The sequence below is a fragment of the Geotrypetes seraphini genome, chromosome 4 (genome assembly GCF_902459505.1).
Source record: "Geotrypetes seraphini chromosome 4, aGeoSer1.1, whole genome shotgun sequence".
Classification (NCBI taxonomy): Eukaryota; Metazoa; Chordata; class Amphibia; order Gymnophiona; family Dermophiidae; genus Geotrypetes; species Geotrypetes seraphini.
The window spans coordinates 239,879,831-239,896,488 of record NC_047087.1 but is presented as its reverse complement, the minus strand read 5'-3'; the positions used below and the strand labels follow the sequence as shown (position 1 = coordinate 239,896,488).

Here is a 16,658-nt window from a genome sequence, read left to right as displayed (position 1 = left end):
TTCCCCAATTTCTCATTTAACCCCCCCTCCCCCCCCTCTCAGGGGGTTTCACTATTATTAAAAAGGTCTCGAGTTAAAGTCAGGCAGGAACAGAGGGAAGGAGGGTTGTCAGGGCTGGCTCTGCTGCTTCAGGAATGGAAGGAGGGGTTGAATGGAAGGAGGGGATTGTCAGGACTGGCTGCCTGCTGCTTCAGGAACAGAGGAAGGGAGGGAGATTTGTGGCTGCTGCTGATGCCTTTGGGGCTGGAGGGAGGGGTTGTTGGGTGACGAGCACCACTTTGGACATTGTCTGAGGAGTGCAGGAGACAATTTTTTTTTGCTGTCAATTTTTTTTGCCGGTTGGTTGAGAATGCCGGTTAATTGAATACTGATTAACTGAGATTCTACTGTAGAAAGGCTCCAACAGAAAACAAAATAAAAACATGGAATCATTAATTATCAACCAAAATATTAAACTCTAAAATAAATTACAATCAACAAAGAATACAAATAAAAATCCAACAGTTATAAAAATAATAATCAAACCAAACAGCTTAAAAGACGGAAATCCAAAACAGAATTGACTCATTGAACATAAAGATTTATGACAAATGTTAAAAATTAAGAATATGACCTGATGCTGGTTTGAAATGCAAGATTAAGTTCTTCCAATAAATAGAACTGATGGTGGTAATTGTATTAGTTAAGACCTTAAAATACACTAATATTATATAAAATGATCTAGCTGAATAATAGAACTGCTTCAGAGCATTACATAGTAACATAGTAGATGAAGGGAGATAAAGACCCGAATGGTCCATCCAGTCTGCCCAACCTGATTCAATTTAAATTTTTTAATTTTTTTCTTCTTAGCTATTTCTGGGCAAGAATCCAAAGCTCTACCCGGTACTGTGCTTGGGTTCCAACTGCCGAAATCTCTGTTAAAACCTACTCCATCCCATCTAAACCCTCTCATTCTGACACAGCAAAGTATAAACAGCACAGTACGCAGAGTACATATTTTTCTAAATAGAACAAAATATTTTGGTTTAATGTCTGAACAAGATGAAGCCATAACATGGACCTGAAAATAAGCTAAAAGTCACACTAATATATTTGTCGCTTGAAGAGTTAGGAGAAATCATGTGACTATAACTGTATGGTTGCAGCATACAGGAACGTATTGCTTAGCAAATGAGAAAGTTTCTGTAAACTATTCTGCAATAGAAGAGAACATGTCTGTAAGGCCAGCGTGACCTTAGTAAGCATGTTGTTTACTTCCTTCTATTGCTGACAGAAGTGAAACCAATAGCATGTGATGAGTTAAGTCACTGTTGCTAAGGAAAAGTACTAATGAAGTAAAATTAACAGAAAACCATGCGATTTGAATAGAACCAATAGAATATTGTTGAAGTTTGTAATTTGTAAATGGATTTTAATTGGAAGATGTACCAATTATGTATGTTTAATAATGTCATTATCCCAATAAAATGACCAGTCACTCGTAATATGATGAGACTTTGACTGTGAGCTTACTGGCTTCAGTGAGCAGTCAAATATTCCTCAAAGCTTTGACTATTAACACACTTTTGTGTGTTAGATTTCTTTCTTGACTCCTCTGAGATAAGAACTGAGGAATATATTTAAGAATTGAGGGGGGCATCCTGTCCACATAGTTATTTCAGCCAAACAGAACAACAATAAATTGGGGCTTAAAATTGTAGACAAAAAGGAAATAGAACTGTGGAGCCAGAGGAGGGGACAAAAGTAACAGAAAAGGAGCAGAATGACTGGTTCTGTCCCAGACTTGTGCTTTCCATCCTTTTTAAAGGAAGGGGATAGAGAAGGCAGCAGAACATCCCTAAAGTTCTGGATTTTGAAAAGAAGTGGTGAAACTATGTTCCAGGCCAAGCCTCCAGAGACAATACAAAATTAACTTTTTATTTATTTATTTAAAAATTTCTTATTCACTACTTCCTATAGTCCTGCATTGAGAAATCTGGCAAAAATGTTTTCTGCATAATCAAATATTTGTTAAATTTACATAAATGATTCTTTGACTACTACTCACTTGTTTTGTTGGTTAACAAAGGTGTTTTCACCATTTGGAATCAGTTCTTTAACTTCTGTTGCACCAAAATTTTCCACAGTAATCTATTAAATGGTATAAAAGATATAAATTTACTATCCACAGCATGAAAATTACCATATATGGCGACTTGACATGTTTCTACAACATATGTGTTGAAAGTCCATTCAGCCACGTCACTTTTCTTATTAAAGTAAAGCATATAAATTATCACACAGTGAAGCTAGAATAAAAGGAAAACCTGATATGTTTAGACCTCCTCCCCCCCCCCCCACACACATTTAAGCTACAGAGCAGTAAAATTAAAATTTCCCAGCAAAAACACTCCTCCCTCCATATTCACAGGGGTTAGAGGCAAAGGTGGCCCGCAAATAAGAAAAATTTGCAAATAATTTTAGACCCACTCCCACCTCCCTGACCTCTCCACACCTTGCTTAGGGCCGCCTTTGACCCACCTTCAGCTCCCTCCTGCCTCCCAGACCTCTCCACACATAGAAAAATGATAGCAGATAAAGGCCAAATGGCCCATCCGCAGTAACCATTCTCTCTTCCTCCAATCCTCCCAGTCCTGTTCTGCTTGGTCATTTAGGCTGTTAGCTGGCTTTCTCTGTGGTGGAAGAGATCCAATGCCCCCAGGAAGTATAGTGCATCCCAGACCTGTCACATAAGCTTTTCACAGGAGATTCACAAACTCCGGGGTAAATCCTTGAACAGGTGGCCCCATAGACCCTATAGAAACTCAGAATGGCTTCTCTTGGACTCCATAGTATCCCTACACTTGTGTTTTGTGCCTTCACTGTTTGTGGCCTCCTGAAGGGGTTTTCACCCTACCACTCAGACCCCCTGCAATTCCCCAACCTTAGAGGACTCAAGAGGAGGTTCAGCCCGAGGCTCCAGCCTTCCCTCGTGTGCCACAAGGCACATGGATGCTCCTCAGTCAACCAACCAGCACAAAACTGACATGATATATGGGCAGAACAGCCTGAGGAGTCTATCCCAGTCAATTTTGAGCCAAATCAAGGGGTTCTGAGGCAGATTGAGGCTTTAGAAAAAAAAAGATAGTTTAAAATCTAAGATGGTTGCTGCCAATGAATTTGCACCAAAAGCGGTCTGTGAGGACTCCCTTGAAGTTTAAAAAATTCAGGGAAAGGGATATTGGAGGTGGGGAACCCTACCTCTGGCCCCAGAAATTACATAGGAAAAAGTGGGCTATACTCAGAGTGCTGAGCTGTTGCCTGCCTATGTCAGATTTGCTGCAGCCTGACTTAATGCCACAAATTCTCCATGGACTTTATCCAAAATTGGAGATCTTTGGGCTGCCAGTCAGACTGATACCAACTGTGAACTCAACCCCCACTAATCCTTGCGGTGCGGCAGGGAGAGTTAAAAAATGCAGCCGGCTCCCTAAAACCCAAAGGGAGTCACATAGGGGCCCCACAGCCTGTGCTCAAGCCTCTAATAAATTAGAAGGCAAGCATGCTTTAAGGAGAACATACCCCGAGTCTCGAAGAAGCACAAAGAAGGCTGGCTCAACAGGTAAAGTTGGGAGTTGCCCCGATAGCTGCAGCCCACTCTTGTGGAGTCTGTGTCCCAAATCTGGGGGTCCTCTTGGCACTGAAGCCTCACGAAATGTAAGAAAAATACCCCCAAATAATACAAACCAAACAGAACACACCTTCTCAGTTTGCTTACAGAAGGAAAAATTGAACAGGGCACTATAATCCACTAGTGGAGAAGGAGAAGTTGAAAGATATGATTGTGCAACAGTTTGCAAGCACGGATTGAACACCTAGCATATGTAGACTCCTGTGTTTATGTAACAGAAATGGAGTTTCCACTTGGAAAATCTGACATGAGTTGCAATCAAAAATTTAGCAAAGAGAGGGCGACATCTATGTCTAAGAAGAATACTCACGATCAAATTATTTATTCATTGTAGACAAACGTGAGATGATTCAAGCTATCACTGTTTTCTGGTCAGAGAAAATACTTCTAATCAGTCTTCTAAACAATTTATATAACAAAAACTTACTGTAAAATTGAGATACAATGTCTCTTCTAAATTATCTTCTGGATAATCAAGCAACAGCTGCATACTTCTGTAAGAGAATGAACATATTTAGTATCATTTCACAATTAATACATTACTCCACATTAAAATGAGCAGGGCAATTTTCAGAAATCCTTTTCTTGGGTAAATTATGATTCATCTAATTAAAAGGGCTTTCTGAAAATTTACTCTTTGCACTCAGCTTCCACAAGGCACACAGTTTTATCCAAAAAGGAGTAATTTTATAAATTGTTTACAACATATAAATGGAAAATGTCTACTATAAAATTGTGTGGAAGCATCTGCATGTAATATATGCATAGAAACTTACAAGATGGCACAGGGGCAGAACTCTGATATAAATGTCTTTTATAAAGGATTCATGTACTGTATAGAGTTCATCTACAGTGGTGCAATTGTTTCAGAGTAGGTGTATAGTTCAAGAGAAAAATATTAGGATTTTGGTTTTCAATCACGGGTATCCTTCTAGCCAATGTGCATTATCAGTCTAATATTTAGCTGTTAATTAAGGGGCCTTTAACTAAGCTGCTCTAGGTGTTAATACAGCTTAAAGGCATATCATGGAAAGCACTCAGGTGTCTTGCAGTAAATGCCAAATTAGACGCACTAAAACTATTTTAAAAATTGGGGGGGATGGGGTGTCAGGGGCAGAGAGTGGGCATTCCTGTGCTAATCAGTTAGTGCAGCTACATTACAGTGCATGGCTATTATTACAAAAAATAGCTGTGGTAAAAAATAGCCTTAGTGTGTGGCATTCTAAGGCCATTTTTGCCACAGAATAGTAAAGTACCTATAAATGTGTAGCTCCAACATTCAAACCTATACAGTTAATTATGTGCATAAAAGCTAATAATGCAGTCAGTATGCCCTTCTAAAATTAGTTTTAAAAACACTGAAGTTTGATATTGTCTTTCAAATACCTTCTTAATACAGTGGGTGCCTTGGTTTAAGAGCATAATTTGTTCCAGAAGCATGCTCTTAAACCAAAACACTCGTATATCAAAGCAAGTTTCCCCATAGGAAGTAAGGGAAACTGCTTTGATTGGTTCCACCTCCCCCCCCCCTCGAGGGTACTGGCGCTGCTTCATTCTCCCCCCCCCTTGAGGAATCCGACGCTGTTCCAAACCCCTCCCCGTGATCTGGCTTCCCCCCCCTGCAAACAGGCATCCTCCTCCTACTCACATTGCCCCCCCCTCCACCGCGATCATACTCCCCCCCCCCGAGCAGTCAATGACACTTCCTTTACCTGACTTGGCACCAGTGCTGGTGCCCGAAGATCCTCCCTCTTCTGGTGCGGCATGGGCTGGGCGGTGCATCGGAGATCCTCCTTCTTCTGGTCTGGGCTGGGCTGGCTTTGAGCATTTGCGCATGCTCAAAGCCTTCTGGTCTAGCTCTCAATCTCGGAGAGAGTGAGACCAGAAGGCTTTGAGCATGCGCAAATGCTCAAAGCCAGTCCAGCCCAGCCCAGCCCAGCCCAGAAGAAGGAGGATCTCCGATGCACCACCCAGCCCAGGCCGCGCCAGAAGAGGGAGGATCTTCGGGCACTGGCACTGGTGCCAAGTCGGGTAAAGGAAGTGTCATTGACTGCTCGGGGGGGGGGAAGTAGGATCATGGTGGAGGGGGGCAACGCGAGTGGGGGGGATGCCGGATCGCGGGGGGGGGGGGGGGGGGGCGCTCGTACAGCGAGGCAAGCTCGGTTTACGAGGCACCAAGTTTGCAAATGTTTTGCTCGTCTTGAAAAACACTCGCAAACTGGTGTACTCGTAAACCGAGGTACCACTGTATAATGTGCCTTTTCTCTCCAAAAGACCCGACCCTGAACCCAGTTCTGCTAAATCACTGCATCAGGAGCTTTTTCAAAACCAATAGTGTTACTCATTACAAAGAATTTTATTTTTATCCAGTGAAACTGCCAACAATGATATTAATAAACTATAAATGTTTAGTGCAGTATTCATATTACTAATAATACAGATGATCCAACAACTCTCCCTTTCCATTGTATTTTTTTATGAGAAAATTAATATCCCCTACCCTTCTCTGGCTATATCCATGCTCTATTTATTATTCCTCTGTGTCTCATATTGAAAACCATACTGCTAATTCCTCTATACAGTGAAATAAATCCTCAGAATTTCCTCCATTTACATTTATCCTGGTCCTTAGGTCACTATTCATTTCTTCAATCTACCCTATAAACTTCTCAAAATCCTTCCTCTCCATAAATTTCCAATTCACTTGATCAAATGCATATTTGCTATCTATGGCTAAGGCTGACAATTGGATTCAAATTCTCAGGACAGAGTTGATCCAGTCCTGGGTTTACCCCAGTGCATGCTAGGACTTGTAGTTTTGCCTTTTTAGGGAATACAATGGGGAGATCAGAACTACAAGCCCCTCTGCATGCAACAGGATAAATCCGGGACTGGATCAACTTTCTTCTGTGAATCTAGATCCAGTTTTATCTATGGCCAGCAGTATTGATGGGACTTTCTCTTGCCTTGCCCTTCAAATCAAATTTAGGACTCATTTATTCCCTGCATAACATCTGGAGAAAAAAACTGGTTTACAATCCCTGGATATTAAAATTCTCCCCATCTTGTGCTCTGTATAGTTTGCTGGCAGGAAACAGAAGATCAATGCTCAAAAGATAACAACGAAATGAACACAGTGGAGATTAGTGCTGCCGAATTCACTATTTGAATCGGTTCACCGATTCATTTCGGGTGAATCGATTCGAATCGATTAAAAAAAAAAAAAAAAAATTGGCTTCCTGATTCAGATGACCCTCCCCCCTCGCCCCCTAAAGCAGGAGCGGCAGCACTGCTCTTGTTGGCTGGCTGCTGCCGCACCTGCTTTAGAGGCAAGGGGGGAGGGTCAGTTGCGAAGTACTGCTGTCCAGTTCCCCCCCCCCCCCGTGGCGTCCGCCTTCCCCGAACCGTTTACCTTTGAAGAGCAATCTGTACAGAAGATCGCGGTGTTAGCGATGTTTGCAAACAGTTTCGGAGCTGTTTCCTCCGCCGCGATCCTACCTCTGACGTCAGAGGAGGGGCGGGACCGCGGAAGAGGAAACAGTTCCGAAGCTAACATCGCTAACCCCACGATCTTCTGTGCAGGCTACTCTTCAAAGGTAAACGGTGCGGGAAGGCCAGGGGGAAGCTGGACACCAGGGGGAACTCTCAGGCCTTCTGGGAGGGGGTGAGCAGTCCTTTGGTGTGGGGGGTGGGACAGGCCTTCAGGGAGGACAGGCAGGCAGGCCTCCAGGGGTGTGATGGAGGTCTTTAAGGGGGGAAGACAGGCCTTCAAGGGGGGGAGACAGGCCTTCAAGGGGGGAAGACAGGCAGGAAGGCCTTCAAGGGGGATGGGGTGCAGGCCTTTAAAGGGGGGTCAAGCTTTCAAGTGGGGTCAAGCTTTCAAGGGGGGAGACAAGCCTTCAAGGGGGAGGAAACAGGCCTTCAAGGGGGAGGAAGCAGGCTTTCAAGGGGGGACAGGCCTTCAAGGGGGGGAGACAGGCCTTCAAGGGGGGGGAGACAGGCCTTCAAGGGAGGGTACAGGCCTTCAAGGGGGGGACAGGCCTTTAAATGGGGGACAGACCTTCAAGGGAGGGGGCCCTGGTGTAGAAGTACACGGAGGGAGGGAGGGAAGGGGGGTTGAAAGAGACATGCATATGCTGGACTTTGAGGGGGAAGAAATAATGGGTCTAAAAATAGAGGAGAAGAAGAGGGATGATGGACAATGGGATTTAGGGAGGGAAGGAACAGAAAGGGAAAGAAGTTGGACACAAGGGATGGTGTGGAGGGGGGATAGATACTGGATAGGAGGGTAGTTGAGAAAAGAAAGGGAGAGATGGTGGACTCTGGGGTGGTGGGGAAGGAGGGAGAGATGCTGGATGAAAAGGTAGTTAAGAAAAGATGGATCTGTGGAGGGAAACGAAAAAAGGAAAGATGCCAGAGGACAGAGATGGCAGGTGGATGGTTAGCATGGAGAAAGAAGAAAGAAGGACACCCTGGCAAGCAAGTTATCAGAAGACAACCATAGCCTGGGACCAACAAGATTTGAATAATGACCAGACAACAAAAGGTAGGAAAATTAATTTTATTTTCTGTTTTATGATTACAATTTGTCAGATTTGGTGTTAGACCGCAAACGTGAACTAGGATTTAACAAAGAGATGAAAAGTCTTTTTTGTTTGTTGATTTTGTTCACACCACAGCACCAGTGTGGTTAGGAGAAGGCAAAGGGGGTGAAGAGGCTATAAAATAAACACACCAGGATGTTTGAAAAAAACACCCAATTGGGAAGGAAAATTGAATCGAATCAAAAATCCAATTCAATAGGCTGAATCGAATCAAATTTTTTTTTCCTGAATCGGGCAGCACTAGTGGAGATGACCACAAGGTGCAGAAAAAGTCTTTAACAAGACAATTTCAAAATGACTTGATACGGCCATGTTTAGACCGCCTGGCCTGCATCAGAAATCTACATTTAAAAAAAATTAGATTACATTAAACAAATTAAAATACAAAAACAAATAATCATACAAACATTAAATTTTAAATCATTTTAGTAATATAAATACCAATACTTCCAAATAATGTATAACCTAAAACAAAAAATATGAAATATGAATCTGAAACCCAAACATATAAATATTAAGGCCCTTTTATACTAAGCCGAAGTAGAGGTTTTTTACCGCGGTTTGGAGTGCTAAATGCTCCGACACTGCTCTGATGCTCATAGGAATTCTATGAGCAGAGCAGCATCAGAGCATTTAGTGCTCTTAGCTGCGCAAGAATCCTCTACCAAGGCTTAGTAAAATGGGGGGGGGGGGGGTAAAATTATACATAAATTGTTGACATAAAAGCACAGATATCCAAAAACATTTAAGTACTTAATAATTTAAAAAAAAATTAAAATATTTTTGATAAATAAAAAGTCAATTAACTACAAAGAAGGAAAATTAAAAGGCACATAAAGAAGCAAAAAAATGATTTTGTCTATCAAAAAACTATTGCACATACCTGAATTCTATTCAGAAAAACAAAGTCTTGGACAGTCACACAGCTTGCGATAAACCTGATATTAACTGAGCCCATAAGGAAAAGAAGAAAAGGAAAAAAGTGGTGAAAGGGGGGAAAACAAAAAAAAAAGGGGGAGGGGAAAAGGAAGAATATAAAAAAAGAAAAGAACAGGAGGGGAAAATTAAAACATGATATACAAAAGACGAACAATGTAGAAAACATCAGTAACAGGTTTTACTAAGCAACGTAAGAGCATTTTACGCGGGCCAGCAAGGTAAGTGCTCCGATGCTCATAGGAATTCATACATCAACTCGAGCATGAGCATTGGAGCGGTAAAATGACCTTACGCTGCTTAGTAAAAGGAGCCCTAAATATCAAACAGGAGAAAATATTGGAACTAATTAAAACCTATCTCTTTGATAAATTTCTCTGACTCCTTCCTGCCTTGTTGTATCTCTGAAATACTTCCGGATATACCTAACTACTCTCAGCTTACTAATGTAATTTTAAAGTTTTTTTCTGTAACATCGCTGTCTCTATACAGTCTCTTCCTCTGTAAACCGCTCTGAACTGCTTGTGGTATTGCGGTATACAAAAATAAAGTTATTATTATTATTAAACCTAATTATAAAATTTAAACATCAAAAAAGTGAAAAAATTAAAATACTAGCTCATCAGAAAATCATATATTGACAAACTTATAAAAGTATCAAAACCATATATCATAAAATATATAGTGCTCTTGTAACTGGGCTCTCTTAAAATCTATGTTCCACGACAACACTGGTGAGTCCAAAATAAAAAAAAGTGGATCAAGTGTCCCTGGATATCATTGGGGTTATAAAATTTTAAAAAGTTTATTTTGATCAACATGTAAAAATAGTCTTCAAAATAGATAACACATATATAAAATTTTGCTACAATACCCTAATTGCTCCCAAAGAAGTATTGTGGCAAAATTTTATATATGTGTTGTCTATTTTGAAGACTATTTTTATATGTTGGTCAAAATAAACTTTTACATTTTTATAACTCTTGTGATATCCAGGGACTCTTGTTCCACTTTTTTTGGGTTTGGACTCTCTTAAAATATGACATTGTCCACATTTATCTCAATTAAAGAAAAACCTTATATAGGGCCCCTTTTATAAAAACATGGAAGTAATGCTGCTGTGGTAAACACAATGAAGCTCATTCAATTCCTATGGACTTTGGTGTATTTACCAGGGCAGTATCGCTATCACGGCTTTATAAAAGGGCCCATAGTGAAATGTACTTTCTGTGAAAAAAGTCACTGTTTCATTGCAGCAGAGGTGCAAAGGCTTATGTGCGCTGTGAAGCTGAAATAAAGCTTTTTTTCTTTTTTTCCCCTTTGTAATCGCAAGCTGTATGACCATCTGAGAGTTTCTGTTTTCCTGACTAGAATTCAGGTATGTACAATAGATTTTTAAGCATATAAACTTTGCAATTTTTTTGATATACAAAAAACTTTTTTTTTTAACTTCTTTATATGCCTTTTTTATTATTATACCCTTTTTTTAATTAACTCTTTATTTTCAAAAATGTTTTAAAAATTAAGTACAATTACAATTTATTAAAATGTAATATACCACCTAGCCCAAATAGATTTAGGCAGCATATTATTACACAAATGTAAAATAAAATAGTTCCAATAATTAGAAAGAAGAAATCTAATCTATTCATACACAAAAGAAATACATCAACATACACTTACAATTCAAACAAGCTCCTTCAAATATTTACCCCCCCCTCCTTTACAAAGCCATGCTAGTGTTTTTAGCGCCAGCCACCGCAGTAACAGCTCTGACGCTCATAAAATTCCTATGAGTGTCCGAGCTGTTACCGCGGTGGCTGGCGCTAAAAATGCTAGTACAGCTTTGTAAAAGAGGGGGTTAGTGCATTGATAGATCTTGGCCTCCCCATCGAGATGACACTGAAATGCTAATTTGAAATAATGCATTTTAAGCAGAATTTTAAACTTTTTCCCAGACATTTCTCCCTGAACCTCCCAGGGTACATTATTCTAAAGGGTAGAAGATATCCAAGCAAATGCACTATTACATGTTGCTACCCAACGAGAACTACCGTATAACCATGCGCGTTATATTCGTGAGCGCGTTATCCCCTTTTTTTTTCCATAGTTCCCCCCCTCCCGACGTCCGATTCACTCTGCAGGACCGCTCGCACCCCCACCCCGAAGGACCGATCACGCTCGAACACGCACCTCCACCCCCACCCCGAAGGACCGCTCGCACCCCCACAGCCTCCCCACCCCCCCATCATGTAGAAGCTGCCTACCGTCGTCCTGCTGCTTCCTCTTCCGGCGGTCCCGCCTTTTCTCTGATGTCAGAGAAAGGGCTGGATCGCCGGAAGAGGAAGCAGCGTAGACGCAGGGCTAAGAGAAGGGGCAGGACCGCCGGCAGAGGAAGCAGCAGGACGACAGTAGGCAGCTTCTACATGATGGGGGGGGGAGACTGTGGGAGTGCGAGCGGTCCTTCGGGGTGGGGGTGCGAGCAGTCCTGCGGGGGGGGGGTGAATCGGACATCGGGGGGGGGGCATCAGGCTTTCAGGGTGGGGACAGGACTTCAAGGGGGGACAGGACTTCAAAGGGGAGAGGAGAGTCGGGGCGGGCTAAAGGAGAGTCAGGCTGGCCAGAGGAGAGTCGGGGGCGGGCTAAAGGAGAGTCGGGCAGCGACGGGAGAGTTGGGGCGGCATGCGCGGTATATAAAAATTTATTTACATAAATTACAGTTTCCCGCGCGCTATACCTGTGTGCGCGTTTTACACGGGTGCGCGGTATATGAGTGAAAATACGGTATATACTGAAATATTCTTAGGCTGATGATCTTAGAGCCTTCACAGGTTTTGAATAGTTTCACTAATGCACTTACACCGCCCCCCCCCCTTTTTACAAAACTGCAAAAGTGTTTTTTAGCACCAGCTGGTGTGCTGAATGCTGTGCGCTGCTCCGACGTGAGAGTTCCCATGAGCATTGGTGCAGCGCACAGCATTCAGTGCACCGGCACTAAAAAAAAAAAATGCTTTCATGGTTTTGTAAAAGGGGGATTGAATACAAAGGTTGTTTATCATAAAACACATAGGGCTCCTTTTACAAAGCCGCGTTAGGGCCTTAATGCGCGGAATAGCGCATGCTAAATTGCTGCACGTGCTAGCTGCTACTGCCTCCTTTGGAGCAGGCAGTAGATTTCCGGCTAGCACACGCTAATCCAGTGCGTGCGTTAAAACCGCTAGCACGGCTTTGTAAAAGGAGCCCATAATGTGCTAATAAAAGAACTTTAAACCAGGTTCTATAGAACACTGGCAACCAATGATACCGCACAAACAGAGGGGTAATGTGATTAAACTTCTTCACGCCTCCTAACAATGTACTTTGAATTGTCTGCTTTTTTAAGCCAGTAGCTGGCAAACCCACATAAACCATGAGTATTAGCATAATCTAATTGGGAGATTAACAAAGAATATGCATATAATAGTATTTGTTATGCAGATTCCTCCTTATACTTCCACAATAATTGCTGTTGACAAAGAATTTTTAAACAAACTTTTTTTTTTTTTTATAAAACTGAAATGTGTTCAGCAAATGTCAATCTAGCATTAAAAATAACTCCTAAATATCAAAAATTAGATACCACTAGCAGAGTACTTACATGATTTTGGATATCTGTGCTTTTTTGTATAATTTACAGTACATATGGAATTTTTATATTTATATGTTTGGGTTTCAGATTCATATTTCATATTCTTTATGTTTTAGTTTATGTGTTATTTGGAATTATTGGTATTTGTATTATCTAATACTGTTTATAATTTTATATGTTTGTGTTTGTATGATTTTTTTTGTTTTTGCATTTTCATTTGTTTAATGTAATCTCATATTTTTTCTTGTAGGTTTTTGTTGCAGACCAAAAGGCAGAAACATGGCCATGTTGAGTCATTTTGAAATTGTCCTATTAAAGATTATTTTTACACCTCATGGTCATCTCCAGTGTTCGTGTGCCTGCATAGTTTGCTGTCACCGGATGGTGTGAACAACATGAAGAAAGACCTGGCAAAGCTTGAAGAATGGTCTGAAATTTGGCAGAAAAGATTTAATGTTAAGAGAATGCAAGGTCATGCATTTGGGCTAAAAAAAACCCCAAGGGAACGGTACATTTTAGGGGGTGAAGAACTTATGTGGACGACAAACGAATAGGACTTGGGGAGATTGTATGTGGATGATCTTAAAGTGGCTAAACATGTTGAAAAGTTGACGGCAAAAGCTAAGGATATTAGGGTGAATAGAGTGGGAAAAAGGAGGTATTGACTCTGATGAGACCTCATTTAGAATATTGTATACAATTCTGGAAGCCGCACCTTAAAAAAATATATAAAAAAGGATGGAGTCGGTCCAGAGGAAGGCTACTAAAATGGTGCGTGGTCTTCGTCATAAGGTGTTTGGGGATAGACTTAAAGATCTCAATATATATACTTTAGAGGAAAGATGGGAGAGGGGAGATATGATAGAGATGTTTAAATACCTACGTGGCGTAAATGCGCATGAGTCGAGTCTCTTTCATTTGAAAGGAAGCTCTGGAATGAGAGGGCACAGGATGAAGTTAAGAGGTGATAGTCAATATCGGGGTAGTTAAATCACCCATTATTATTGTATTACCCAATTTATTAGCCTCTCTAATTTCTGACACATTTCAGCATCTGTCCATTCATCCTGGAATTTCTACCCATAGGGATTCTAAAGTGTGTTTCAAGCGTTCTCATCATCATCCATTTCTTACCTTCATTACAGGAAACAACTCAAGACTTTCTTGTTTATTAAATTCCTTAGCTCTTAATACTAATATATTTTTCATTTTGATTTATGTATCGTAGCTAGTCTTTTGGAAACCACATTGAACTTTACGGTAATGGCGGTCCTAGAAATAAATTCTTATGTTATGTTTCTGCTCCTGTCGAATTTTCAGTCCATTCAATTCAAGGCCCTCCTTAACATTTAACTCTACTCTTCCACCAATTTGATCCACTGAGTCACTGCAATCTAGTTCGTACCTTGGTATGACAGTGTGCCATTGGTTATCTTCCTTCAACCAAGTCTCAGAGAATATAAGAACATAAGAATTGCCGCTTCTGGCATTTGCATGTTTATCATATCTATTTACAATTTGCTCAGCAGTTGGCATGGATAATTTCTTCAAAATCAGCCTGCTCTGTACTTAAAGAAACCTGGTTTACTGTGGCTTGTATTGCAATTTCACTATTGGGGTGCTCTGTCTTCCCTTTTATGGTGATATCTTTTAAAGATACCTGGTTCCGAACCATGCTCTTTTGAGTGACTGTCAGCCTTCCCCCAGTTTCTAATTTAAAAGCTGTTCTATTTCCTTTTTAAATGTTGACAACAACAAACTATGATATAAAATACACTAGGAGCATGATGCTCTTTTGAATTTTAAATCAAAAGCCAGAAGAAATGAAAAATATGTTATCATTTACTTTTGTTTTAGGTACAAGGATGACTTGATATGATTTATATTGTTTGACTGTTTTGTGTTATATTTTGCTTTGATTTTAATGCACACCATCTCAAATGGCATTGTTAAAGAAGGAGAAATTAGGTTCTTACCTGCTAATTTTCTTTTATGTTAGCTTGTAGACTGGTATAGTCCTTACGAATGGGTAATATGCCTCACTGCTACCAGCAGGTAGAGACTGAGATCAAACTTGTATATCAGTATAGCATGCCCCTCTTGCTACTCCAGTTTGCCAAACAGCCAAGCAGAACCTAGGAAATTTCTTAACTGAAAAACAGTAAATGACACTCCAAACAGGAGTGTAAGAAAACAACAAACATCTTTAAACAACTAAGATGGCTAAGCTAGCTGAGCCATCGTCGCTGTTCTTAATTCTCCCTGGCCCTAGAAAAATACTTGAAACTGCAGAAAAATTCAGAATCTGCACGCGAGCAAAAACCCGCAAACACCACACAAAGACAGACAGACAGGGGGACTACCGTATTTTCTCGCATATAATGCGCGCGTTATACGTGGTTTTTACGTACCGCGCATACCCTTGCGCGTTGTACAAAATTTTTTTTACATAGTTCCCCCCCTGACGTCCGATTCACCCCCCCCCCGCAGGACCGCTCGCACCCCCACCCCGAAGGACCGCTCGCACGCACCCGCACCCCCACCCCCACCCCGAAGGACCGCTCACATGCACTCCCACCCGCACTCGCACCCCCACCCTGAAGGACCGCTCACACCCCCACAGCCTCCCGACCCCCCCACCCATCATGTAGAAGCTCCTACCGGTGTCCTGCTGCTTCCTCTTGGTGGTCCCGACACCCGACACGATCGGGGCAAGAGGGAGCTCAAGCCCTCTTGCCCCCCCCCCGACTCCCCGACAATATCGGGCCAGGAGGGAGCCCAAGTCCTCCTGGCCCTGGCGACCCCCTGGGGGCGGGGCCTGAGGCACATGGGCCCAACCCAACCATGTGCCCAAGGCCCCGCCCCCAGGAGGGACCTAAGGCTCCCGGGCCTATTCTGATTGGCCCAGGTGCCTTAGTCCCCACCAGTAGGCAGAGCTTTGGGACAGATGGGCCAATCCGGCCTCATTCCGTCGTTGGCTGCCTGCCGGACAGGCGAGTTTGGCTCCTGTCTGTCCGGCCAACTACACAAAGGTACGGGGAAGGGGAGTGGGGGTGTCGTGGGAGTCGGCCAGGGGGGTCGCGGGTCGGCTGGGGGGGCGGTCGTTGGGAGGAGGGATGTTTGCGTCGAGGGCAGGAGGGCCTGGGATCCCTCCTGCCCGTAATGTAGTGCGGGGTGGGGGTGGGGGGTCGCCATGGCCAGGAGGGTTTGGGCTCCCTCCTGGCCCGATATTGTCGGGGAGTTGGGGAGTCGGCGGGGCAAGAGGGCTTGGGCTCCCTTTTGCCCCGATCGTGTCGGGGAGTCGGGGGGGGCAAGAGGGCTTGAGCTCCCTCTTGCCCCGATCGTGTCAGGGGTGCCGCTGTTGGCTGGAGCAAGAGGGCTTGAGCTCCCTCTTGTCCCGATCGTGTCGGGGGGTGCCGCGGTTGGCTGGGGCAAGAGGGCTTGAGCTCCCTCTTGCCCCGATCGTGTCGGGGAGTCGGGACCACCAAGAGGAAGCAGCAGGACACCGGTAGGAGCTTCTACAGGGGGGGTTGGGAGGCTGTGGGGGTGCGAGCGGTCCTTCAGGGTGGGGGTGGGAGTGCGTGCGAGCGGTCCTTCGGGGTAGGGGTGCGAGTGCGTGCGAGCGGTCCTGCGGGGGGGGGGGTGAATCGGACGTCAGGGGGGGGCATCAGGCTTTCAGGGTGGGGACAGGACTTCAAGGGGGAGAGGAGAGTCGGGGCGGGCGAAAGGAGAGTCGGGGTGGCCAGAGGAGAGTTGGGGCGGGCGAAAGGAGAGTCGGGCGGCGACGGGAGAGTCGGGCAGCATGCGCGGTTTACGG

At 43.2% G+C, this 16,658-nt stretch overlaps 1 protein-coding gene across 3 annotated transcripts in view; it reads right to left on the bottom strand.

The window, feature by feature from the left end:
- Positions 1-16,658, bottom strand: part of HERC4 (HECT and RLD domain containing E3 ubiquitin protein ligase 4) — a 230,565-nt gene that overhangs the window by 32,145 nt on the left and 181,762 nt on the right. For 2 of the 3 annotated variants that reach the window (XM_033942823.1, XM_033942822.1), the window contains 2 exons: positions 4,101-4,167; positions 2,051-2,133 (listed from right to left, as the gene is read on the bottom strand). In XM_033942823.1, the coding sequence (XP_033798714.1) occupies positions 2,051-2,133; positions 4,101-4,167 (150 nt within the window). Of the gene's footprint in view, positions 1-2,050; positions 2,134-4,100; positions 4,168-9,160; positions 9,226-16,658 lie in introns of those variants that run through there. The other variant, XR_004539287.1, reaches the window with a different exon arrangement.